Source organism: Elephas maximus, chromosome 17 (assembly GCF_024166365.1).
Source record: "Elephas maximus indicus isolate mEleMax1 chromosome 17, mEleMax1 primary haplotype, whole genome shotgun sequence".
In the NCBI taxonomy this organism is placed as follows: Eukaryota; Metazoa; Chordata; class Mammalia; order Proboscidea; family Elephantidae; genus Elephas; species Elephas maximus.
Genome location: NC_064835.1, coordinates 32,810,016 through 32,821,723, shown reverse-complemented (window position 1 = coordinate 32,821,723; position 11,708 = coordinate 32,810,016). Strand labels below are relative to the sequence as shown.

At 46.0% G+C, this 11,708-nt stretch overlaps 1 protein-coding gene across 6 annotated transcripts in view; it reads left to right on the top strand.

The window, feature by feature from the left end:
• The window catches only part of ARHGAP32 (Rho GTPase activating protein 32), a 411,930-nt gene extending 400,595 nt beyond the window's left edge, over positions 1-11,335 (top strand). For all 6 annotated transcript variants that reach the window (XM_049857308.1, XM_049857307.1, XM_049857306.1 and 3 more), the window contains 3 exons: positions 807-1,688; positions 2,357-3,336; positions 5,092-11,335. In XM_049857308.1, the coding sequence (XP_049713265.1) occupies positions 807-1,688; positions 2,357-3,336; positions 5,092-7,350 (4,121 nt within the window). In that variant the 3' untranslated portion in view covers positions 7,351-11,335. The remainder of the gene's footprint in view (positions 1-806; positions 1,689-2,356; positions 3,337-5,091) is intronic.
• The last annotated feature ends 373 nt before the right edge of the window (positions 11,336-11,708 follow it).

The following is an 11,708-nucleotide window of genomic DNA, read 5'->3' as shown; positions in this document are numbered from 1 at the left end:
AGAAACTCAAAGCCTGTTCTTTTTAAGGGAGGAAAAGTTAATTACTTTTGTTGAAGTATCTGAAAGGAAGCCTTGACTGAACATATGCAAATACCTTGTGGGGCTGTGGAGACTTTTTAATGGAGAAGTTCGGTATTTTGGAAATGTGAGTGTGAGGGTGCTTCCTCACAAAATCAATAAATAAGTAAATAATTGCGGCTATGCTGTTGCTGTTGCACAGCCGAGTACTACAGTGAAACTGTGGAGCCAGAATTCAGCGGGGCCGTCATGTTTTTCCAGGTCTCTAAAATTTTCTGCCTTTGACACGCTGCAGTCTTACAACTTTTCTGTCACTCATCTTAGTGGAAAAGATTTGAGTTTTTCTTCTTCGACAGGTTTCTGCCTTACACAGGTTCCAGCTTTTGCAGGTTTTCAATGATTAATTCTACCTCACAATTCATGTGTGAGGTCAATGCAAAAATAAGACACAAAGAAATGAAAGCTTGCCCAAAGTCACAAAAATTGTCAGTGTTGGACTAGTAATAGAATCTAAGAGTTCGGAGTCATTTTTCCTCCCCAAACCATCAAATGCTGCAGTTTCCCTAGGATTATACCAGATGTGTGTCTTACTTAGAATCTGGTGTGGGAGTTCTGTTATTTCAAGTTTAAATGATCTGTGTGTACCAAGAGACAGTTACCAGAAGGAAATGAGAAGTAACACTTTCTTACTCCACGTAGTAAGCTGCTCCTGTAATAAGTAGGTGACATGGCCTGATGTCGTGTACCCTGTAACACTCATACTTTGATATTGTCATCCATTTCACCAGGTGATTCCAAGCTGTTCCGACCCAGAAGACCCAGATCTAGCAGTGATGCACTGTCTGCCTCTTTTAATGGCGAGATGCTGGGCAACCGCTGTAATTCCTATGATAACCTGCCCCATGACAATGAAAGTGAGGAGGAAGTAGGGGCGCTCCACATTCCAGCACTCCTGTCTCCTCACTCAGCTGAGGACGTTGACTTGAGCCCACCAGACATTGGAGTGGCCAGCCTGGATTTTGACCCCATGTCCTTTCAGTGTAGTCCTCCCAAGGCCGGATCCGAATGTCTGGAAAGTGATAATTCCTTTTTAGATTCATTAGGATACTCCAAGGATAAACCTAATACCAATAAGAAGGATGCAGATGGAGGTGGTAGCCAGTCTCAGACTCCAGGAAGTACTGCAAGCTCTGAACCTGTCTCCCCTCTTCAGGAGAAACTGAGTCCATTCTTTACCCTGGACTTGAGCCCAGCGGAAGATAAGTCCTCTAAGCCATCCTCATTCGCTGAAAAGGTCGTCTATGCTTTCTCTCCAAAGATAGGACGGAAACTAAGCAAGTCACCTTCTCTGAACATATCTGAGCCCATTTCTGTGACCCTCCCCCCTCGAGTGTCAGAAGTCATCGGTGCCATCTCAGATACAGCAGCTCAGAATGCATCTTCTCCAGCCCAGAACAAAAACATGGAAGACAGTGATGTCACAAATAGATCCCCCACCCAGGCAGTAAAGACAAAAACAAGTGAGCGAGAAGCCCAGGAAGGATGTGAACCTGAAGTCCAGACCCTGGACCAGGTGGTTGCTGTGGACGAGGTGGCCTTGCCAGAGAGAGAGGAGCAGGCCCTCCTGAGCACTCAGAGTAAGGCTGTACCTGCTGGACAGGCACAGACAGGTACCGTGTGTTTTCCTCCGTTCTTTCTTTAAGTTGAGAGGGATCTTCAGTCCTGGGTGCCACCTGTGCCTTTTAAGGGAGGAATGTGCTATAATCCAAAAGAAGGCTTTTCTGGGTGGTGCTGATGGTGCAAAGCCCTAAGTTAAAAGCAGTCAAACAAAAATCCCCCACAGGGCCAGTGGCCCTACTTCAAAACTCCATAAAGTCCCCTTATCTCTCTGGACAGTCAGAATTCGTGGAAAATTTTTGCACAGCTTCGTAGCTCTTGATTCCGTTTTCTCTTCTAATAAAGTATCTGTATGATAACCTTACAAGTTAACAAGCCAGCCTACACCATTAAATGTAAGAAACTACTCTTAAGAACAGTCCACTAGCACTTGCAGCTTGTTTTCTAAGTAGCCTTTTCTGAGCCAGGTGAGAGAGCTTCATCCCCCCATCTCTGTAGCATTCAAGAGGAAACTGAAATCTCTGAATGCTCTTTTAGTTTTCCTTCTGAACCAGATGTGTGTTCTACAGCATTTGCATGTGGGATAGAAGATCATGGATTGTCATTTTGAAATACGGAAAGCGCCTATTTTTTAATGATCAGATGGGGAATATTTGGCTTTCCATATAAGATAACATAAGCTACCTTTTCACTCTCATTTTTCTTCCCAATTTCCCACTAGGAGCAGTTACCCATGACCCCCCTCAGGATCCCGTTCCTGTCAGTTCAGTCTCTCTTATCCCACCTCCACCGCCTCCGAAAAACGTTGCCCGCATGTTGGCGCTAGCGTTAGCTGAGTCTGCACAGCAAGCCTCAACTCAGTCCTTGAAGAGACCAGGGAATTCGCAGGCTGGTTACGCAGATTATGGAGACATAGCAGTGGCTGTGGCTGAAGACACGCTGCCCATTTCCTACCCTAGCGTTACTCTAGATAAGGCCTGTCACCACACCGATACACCAGTAGAGCAATTTCACCTCCACAACAACACGCCTGGGGACTGTGGGCAGCCTACACCAGATCCAACAGCTAGCGGGGGTCACACCCATTCCAATGCCGCTGAATCTGGGGAGCAGCTTCACCAAGCAGACTCCCCAGGGGATCAGCCACATCGCACCTGTTTATCTGGGGACCCAGAACAGGCCCAAATCCCTGCAGTTCCCTCAGCAGACTCAGAGAAGCCTAATGAGCACACGTGTTTCCCTGAAGACCAGCCTGGGAAGCCCAGCGTGCCAGCTGTCTCGTCTGTGGACCAGGACCCTTCTCACCTCCATTTCTGCAGTGGAGACCAGCCGCCTCCTCATCCTGGTGCAAGGGTGGATAGGCCCTACCATGCTTCAGAGCTTGCGGACTCCTCTCCCACTCCTAATTTGCCTCGGGACAAAATCTACCCTCCTTCTGGGTCCCCTGAAGAAAATACAAGCACAGCCACCCTGGCTTACGTGACAGCTGTCCCAACAACAGCGGAAGTCAACATCAGGGCAGCCAGCTGGAATGCAGTCGAGCAGCCCCCTGCCACCAGCCTTGCCGTTGCCACCCTTCAGCGTGCTCACAGAGCTGGCCGTCCCCTTCCCCCACCTCCTTCCCAGAGGCCTGCAGAGCAGCTGCCAACCTTGGGGCAGGTACAAGCCCCAGCCAGTATAGGATTAAATAATCCTCACAAGGTAAGAAGGGGGAGCAGCCAGGTGATACGAAGTTTACTTTTTCCAAAGGTATGTCATTTTGCAGCAGGGTATGTCAGATTTGGCGTTTACTTTTCCATCTGTGGCAGGTTTCCATGAAACATTTCCCATTTGAGGGTGGAATCTGCGGTTACCATGATGTTGGTTTCTCTTTGAGAAAGGAGCAGTGACTTAATGACTGTAGTTTAACTATGCCTGCTACCTTTGCTTCCTAAAGGGTCCAGGTTCTTCATAATAATAGTAATTTGTAATAATACCAGGAGACGATGAGTGATCGGGTGAGTCAAATCGGGCAGAGGTTTTGGACTTGCATGGTTTGTTTTCAGCTCCATCACTGACTCACTGTGACTTTGGGCAAGTCACCTAACCACCTCTGCTGGTCATTCACATCCACACAATGAGAATACTTGACCCTTGGGACATGAGACATTTGTAAGACTCTGCCTTGGAGACTCGTTAGACGCATAAGAGATTACAGTGTCTTAGGACTTTTCGTTATTTTCTCAACATTAATCAGCAGATTGTCACATAGTCAAGTGCCTGTTTTGATATGACAATGAATGTTATTTGCAGACTACTAAGCTTTCTTCTTAATTCTCCCACTTATAAAAAAGTGCCACAGGGTCCTTGTAGTCACGTTGAAGTAGAAAGGCTTTACTTTCTCATCCTCAGTGGAACACACTGTTTCTTGCAAACACCTTTCAGGGAGAGCGTATTTGTAGCACTGCTGTGGGATAGTTTGGTCTCTGCATCCACAGATCAGGATGGAATAGGGCACGGGGACAGACACCAACCTCTGATTTGAATCCACTTGGGACAAGGCACTTTCCAGCCCTCCCTATACTTTGGGGTTCATAACTGCTCACTCTGTGCAACTCTGAGCCATTTCAAAAATCTCTCGAGAGCGAATTGACTCTGTTTAATAAAGTGCTCTTGGTGTTGAGACTGAGCTAGACAGATGGATTAGGTGTATGCTTTTAACCCTTTCATGACTTGTGGAACAGACGGTATCCCGCCCACTTTTTATGGCTCTGGAGTTCTTTGGGAGTATACTTTTCCCACTGGAAGGATTTGCTTCCCTCTAGTGGGGATTTATGTAATGGTGAGAGGCTAAGAAACTGTCTTCGAAGCAAAATAGCTGAGGTATTAGGCAAAACCAGAGGTGCCCCAGGTACCCAAATGGAAGGCACCCTGCAATAAAGCCTACTACCCAAGACTGGACTCCCACAAATCGTGTATTTTCCCATAATATTTCTTGAAATCTATATTAAAAAAGAAAAAATATTACCAATAAAAAATTTAAACACATTCCATGATTCAGCATGCATTCCACTACAAGAACACATGGTATCAACAAAAAATTCAAAGCAGAAAATAATTGGGTCTTGAAAGGGTTAAGCTTAACGGTGTGTTTTGGCCAAACTACTTTTTGGACCATTCACTGAGATAATGTTGTTAACAGCCTCATCCCACATTACCATCTATTATAACGTAGAAAGCCGTGAACAGCTCTGTAAAGCTGGTGGTGGGTATTGCACCAGGGACCAGTGTGGGACTCCTTTCCTAGCATGGGGCAGGCCAGCTTACTGCCCTGTCCACCGTGATCACGTAGCTTGGGAAGAGTCAAGCTGCTACCCAAAGAGCCTCGACATATGGGGTACAAATGTAATAGGATTTGATTCTGTAGAGGGAAGCACAGAGAACAAACAAGCCCATTCTTTTATTGTCTTCCATCAGGTCCCAGGAGTAGCTCCAGCTCCAGAGAAGCCACCTGAGCCTAGAGCTGCTGATGAGCCTGTGTCTGTCTTTGTCAGCGATGGCAGTGCCTCTGCTCAGTGTACCGTCTCTGTGCCCGCTGTCCACCCCGGCCTCCCCGAAAAATCCCGGGAGGGCACCAGGGCCCCACTGCTGCACCTGCAGGCTGAATCTGTTCCTCTGCACCCCTCCTGCGGCTTTGCTGCGCCCATGCCCCCCACCAGGACCATGGAGAGTAAGATAGCCACAGCTGTACATGCCAGCAGTGCAGATGCTTCCAGCAGTTCAAATTATCATTCCTTTGTCACCGCTTCTTCAGCCTCTCTGGACGATGGTTTGCCTGTACAGCTTCCCATCCCACAGCGTAAGCATGCTTCTCAGAAAACAGCTTATTCCTCCTTTGCTAGGCCTGATGTCACCATTGAGCCCTTTGGTCCAGAAAACTGTTTGCATTTCAATATGACTCCAAACTGCCAGTACCGCCCCCAGAGTGTGCCCCCACACCATAATAAACTGGAGCAACACCAATCCTATGGCGCCAGATCGGAGCCGTCAGTCTCTGTGGGGCCTCGCTACAATACTTACATGGCCCCAGGAAGAAGCGTGTCTGGGCACCATGCCAAGCCATGCAGCCGGCTCGAGTATGTGTCCCCTTTGAGCTCCTCTGTTAGGAATGCTTGTTACCCTGAAGATATTCCAGCTTACCCTACCATCCGGAGGGTGCAGTCTCTCCACGCCCCTCCATCTTCCATGATTCGCTCTGTTCCCATTTCACGGACAGAAGTCCCTCCAGATGATGAACCAGCCTACTGCCCAAGACCCCTGTACCAATATAAGCCATATCAGTCTTCCCAGGGCCGCTCAGATTATCACGTAACTCAGCTTCAGCCTTACTTTGAGAACGGTCGGGTCCACTACCGGTATAGCCCCTATTCCAGTTCTAGTTCCTATTACAGCCCAAGCGGGGCCCTGTGTGATGTGGATGCCTATGGCACAGTGCAGCTGAGGCCCGTTCACCGCCTACCCAATCGCGATTTTGCCTTCTATAATTCTCGACTGCAAGGGAAGAACTTGTACAGTTATCCTGCTCTGCCCACACGTCCCCGGGCCAACGTGATTGGCTATTTCTCTGGTAACGACCACAATGTAGTCAACATGCCTCCAGCCACTGACATAAAGCACACTTACGCCTCATGGGATCTTGAGGACATGGAGAAATATCGCATGCAGTCCATCCGGAGAGAGAGCCGCGCCCGGCAGAAGGTGAAAGGGCCTGTTATGTCCCAGTATGAAAACATGACCCCGGCTGTGCAAGATGACCTGGGTGGGCTCTATGTCGTCCACCTTCGCAGTAAATCAGATCCTGGGAAAACTGGACTTCTCTCGGTGGCAGAGGGAAAGGAGGGGCGGTACCCAGCCAAGGCCATGAGTCCTGAGGGAGATGACCGCTTCTACAGGAATTACCCGGAGCCAGAGTTAGAGAGAGCCCACCACCACGGAGGGTACGGCAATGGGCAGCCAGAGAAGCCCTCCCTCCCTCAGAAGCAAAGCAGCCTCAGGAACAGAAAGATTCATGACATGGGATGTAACCTCCCCGAGCATAGGGCACATCAGGAAGCAAGCCATAGGCAACTGTGTGAGTCAAAAAATGGGCCACCGCACCCCCAGGGAGCTGGCCAGTTAGATTATGGGTCCAAAGGAATTCCGGACCCCTCTGAGCCAGTCAGCTACCACAGCTCTGGGGGAAAATTCATCCCATCAGGGCAGGAGTCTCTAAGACTGAACCACAAAGAAGTGAGGCTCTCCAAAGAGCTGGAGCGGCCCCGCACCAGGCAGCCTTCCGCCCCAGAGAAGTACTCTAGAGACTGCTACAAAGAAGAGGAGCCCCTTGCGCAGGCCGTGGTCCCACCCCCTAAGCCAGAGAGGAGTCATAGTCTGAAACTGCACCACCCCCCGAGCATGGAGCGGGACCCCGGCGTGCTGTACCAGTACCAGATGCCCAGCAAGCGCCAGAGTGGTGCCACTGTCCTGTCCCAGTACGACAATCTGGAGGTCTACCACTCCCTGCCGCAGCACCCGCGTGGTGTGTTTGGAGGAGGAGGAGGGGGCGTGGGGACATACGTGCCCTCTGGCTTCTTACACCCACAGAACAGGACATACGCCACAGCTCTGGGCCAGGGGGCTTTCCTCCCCACAGAGCTGTCCCTGCAGCACCCGGAGACCCAGATCCCTGCGGAGTGAGCCTGAGCAATAGAGTCGAAGCAGCCTCTGCTGGGCAGTGGGCTGCTCTATTTTTTTTCAATAACCAAAAAGAATAATAATAAAAAAAAAAAAATTCAACACTACAAACCCCCAACCACGTTAAAAAAAAAACAACTAATAAATCAGCATCCCTGCCCCCTTCATTACCACCTCTTCCATCTATGGATTGTGTCATTTTGTCATTAAAAGAAAGCTGAATGATCGTAAAGCACTGTTGAAAATCTGGTAGAGAAATTTGTCACAGACCACCCCTGCCAGGTAGGGCTAATTTGCAAGAGCCTGAGGGCTGCCATTAACTGAATTTGAATTTAACCATATCTTTTTCTCCTTAGTATTTGGTGTCTCCTTCCAGCAGTTTACATCCCCTTCCTGGTAGGCTTTAGCATTTACTGTTGGGATCCTGCCTGCTTCGGCAGCCAGGCACCTCTCCCAGAGAGACACTCCGTTTTTCTGACTTCATTATCCGTTGTCTTCAGAGGGTCTTGTGTGATAAACTAGAATGGAGAAAGACCTTTCCCTGGCCCTTCAGATACGCCAATTGGACATTTAGCAACATTATAAGAAGTAAGAGATTAAGACTTTAAATTAAATGTTTGATAAAGAAAGTGGTTTTATTTTTTTTTAGAATGGCAGACCATTTAGACCCAGGCTGAACCATCCTGTTTACATTCACAGCTATTCCTTCCAGGTCCATGTGCAGGCTCCTATCACTGCAGAAGGGATTTTTTTATTTTTATTTTTTAATTTAAGGAAACTTTTTAGGTGGAAGAAAAAGTTCTTATTGTCAGCAAGCTTTGTTAGCACCAGAAAACTAAACGCCTTTAATGTGTTTCCTGCCTACAGGGTGGTTTTGTTGGTTTGCTTTTCTCCCTATAATGTTTGGTAAATTGAAATCCTAGTAAAACATTTCATACCATTCGTTCTCCTAAAGCAATTTATTTTCATAAAGAAAAACAAAAACCAGCAGCATGGTTTGACTGGATAGACTCATGTTATTACAAATTTACATGTTAATCTGTTTCTAAACCAGAGAACAGGCTCCCTGTGAATTCTTAAAGTCGTTACTAATTATCCATTAGTAATCTGTCAATTTCTGCAGTAAGCCCTGAGCACACAGGAGGACCAGCCACTTCACCAGTCAGAATTCCAGGCAGTTACCATTTCAGTGCTCAGTAATTACATCTGTTTGCTCCCTCTGTACTTGGGTGATCACAGTTTTTATTGTTATTGCCATTTACACCAGCATTTCACGTATCGCTCTTTGTACCTTTATAGACATAATAATCATGTTTAACACCCAGGATTTTCTTCTGAAAGTTGCATTCCTTATTTGACAGTAGGACAGGACACCTCTCTAGCCCAGCTCCTTCCAGTTGTCTTAATTCACCCCATCACCAAAATGCCAGGTTAGCAAGGCCATCCTGTATTTACAAAATAAGTTTGCATATTTACAAAACGCAGTTGTCGTGGCATTCTCTACGTCTTAATAACGCTTGAGTTTTATACATTACTGTATTTTAAGCACTCAGTGTGTAGAAGACACTAGGAAAAGTTCGTTCCATTGACTGGACAATTGCTGCTCTGCTTTTTAAAACTTGGAGTTAACTTATTTAGAGCAAAGGAAGAAATCTTATGAGGCTAAAATCGTGCTGCTGTTATTGCTGTGAAATTGTGTAAAGATTAGGATCATGCCAGTTCCTTTTTTATTTAAAAAAAATCACACGATTGCATTTTAAGGATTTATATTTAGAAAAAGAAATAAAGTTTTAAGAACAACACATTTACGGAATATGTGGCAATACTCTATAAGGTTTTCTTTTCTTGACCCAGAATTGACTGGAAGAATTAAATAGGATTATGGTAGAAATTTTGAATAACGAATGTGAAAATGTCTGTAGAACTTAGGACTCTAGGTTAAAAGTGCAGACCCGACTGGTGTAATCAAAATGTGAAGGAACTCTGATGGGATGCTTCCATTCAGCCCACAGACACACCCGGTGCTCTCTATAGGCATTTGATCTTTGGTGAATATGCAGCACTAATTTTTTCACCATAACCATCTTTTTGACCCCTAAGCACCTCTGAGATCACACCAGCCATGTAAGTACTCACCAGCAGCCTAGAGATGAGGAAGGGCTGGTGGGGCCAGCGGATGCACGTGGCTCTCAGGAACTGAGCCCAGGGGAGGTGGCTGAAGTCCTGTCCGGCTCTAATATTTGTGGATTTGTTGTCACACACACTGTTTATTCCTGAAACTATGGTCTGTATTTACAAATACTAACATGAATGCCTCGAAGCAATTTCATATTAATAATAGGTTTTTTTTTAGAAATATCAGGTAAATAGTTTGAATACAGAATAGAGACTCAAATTACAGGTGTAAGTGGGAAACACAAACTCCAGATAAAACCTCGAGTTGTTTCGTTAAATGTATGTGGATGCAGCCTTAACTCTGGAGTCAGTTATTTGAAGGACTTTGCCTGTATCTTTCCTTTCCTAATATTGTGGGGTAGAAATTGGATGGCAAATCACTGTGAGCCAGGTTACCTCAACATAGTTCACCTTGTGTGTGACTCACAAATACAGGAACTGAACGTTAGCACTTTCAGATTTGTGACTTGGAGCATTACGGTCAAGGAGATGGAGCAGCCTTATGCATTAGACCCAAATTTGATTCCCTTGATATTGTCGTAGCCATGTCTCCAGATTTCATCTCTTCTGGCAAAATTCTGATCCCCTAGTTTCAACAGGTAGTTTGGTTTGATTGAAATACATATCCCTTGGATGTCTGGCTAGAGACTTTGCTGACCACCTCAGAGGTGTCGTTTTCATTTAAGCCTTATTGCTTACTATATTTATTATCCTTTTAAACATGCAAGTACCTGGAATAGTCCAGGGGTAGGGCCTTCGCATTTCTTATAAAGGCAAAGCAGTTTTTAAAATTTAGGGTCAGGTCGAACAATTCTAGGACTAATACTTCTTTAAAGAAGAGGGACCAATCAGGTGAGCGGGGATAGAAGAGTAGGAGGTGGCGTTTGAAGCAGCCATAAACGCATACGGTGTAAATCTGAGACGTGCGCCTTTAGTTAAGGAGCCTGCAAAGTCCATTTCTCTCTGTTCCCATCCATGTCGGTCACCCATCCGGTCCGTCGGCAAAGTCTCACCTGAGCAGAGTGTGGAAGGAAATCAAAATGAAAGCAAAAGTATGTCGGAAAGTTACTTCCAGTGGTTAGAGGCATGTGATTTTCAGTACTGTGTGTTCCAGAAATGGCAGGAATGGTGGTGTATTTTAACTGAGTGCAAGGTATTGTCAGTGTACACAGAGGGTCGTTTTTTCCTTACCTGATTAGTACTGTTAATGTTCAAAGAATTTAAAAAAAAAAAAAAAAAATGGTTGTTTTGCAGTTTAGATTCTGAGATAGCAAAACCTGATTTTTTTTTTTTCAGCCATGATCTGCATGAGGGAAGCATCCTAGAAAGTCTTAGCTCATACCTTTGGGTTCTTAACTTTAATTTATACAGTTTTTTTTACGTTTTAATATTTCTTGTGAACTGGTGTAAATTGTTAATGCACATAAGCTTGTGTATTTTTGTAAATAATTTGTGATTTATTCCTTGCCCCATATGTAAATATTTAGTCTCATTTTTTTTCCCCCAAACTTATTTGAAGCTGACTTGTGGATTTTGGGTTTTGTTTCTTTGTTTTGGTTGGGGAGGGGGGAGGGGATTTTGTACTCCGATAATCCAGATGGAGATTCTTGTGGTTTAACGCAAACGTTCCACTGAAAACAACTCAAATATCAAAATTATTTCAGGTTAAAACAAACTTCTTTGTGTATGTGTTTCCTTTTTGACTTCATATGAATTATAACAAAATAGGTGGGAGTAATTAGGGTATTTGGACCAAAAGACAGGCATTATATGACACCTTTTATGCCCGGCCACACATCCGCCAGGTCAAACACTACTGTCCTTGGAATCACAGAAGCCTCGTGGTCCGTACCGGCGTGTAGGCAGACGTGCCATACCCAGGGCTGTGCTGCAGGATCATTGCTGCTATGCCCTGGCTCCCCAAGCTGGGAGGTTCCCAGAAAACGGAATTGGCTTCCTATCTCAATATTCCCACAGAGCACCTGGGGCATCTCCTGTTTACTCTCCAGGGTGAAATGACTGGAAAAGAATCACTGTCGTAGATTTGGTCCTCTGTGGCCTCCTGGCATGTGGCGAGCCCAGATGCAGACAGCATCCCGGTGAGTTGCTGGAGATTTGAACTGAGTACTGCAGCAGCCCAGCTGCCCAGTGGCAGGCCCGGAGCTTACTCCTCTGCCAAGGCTCTT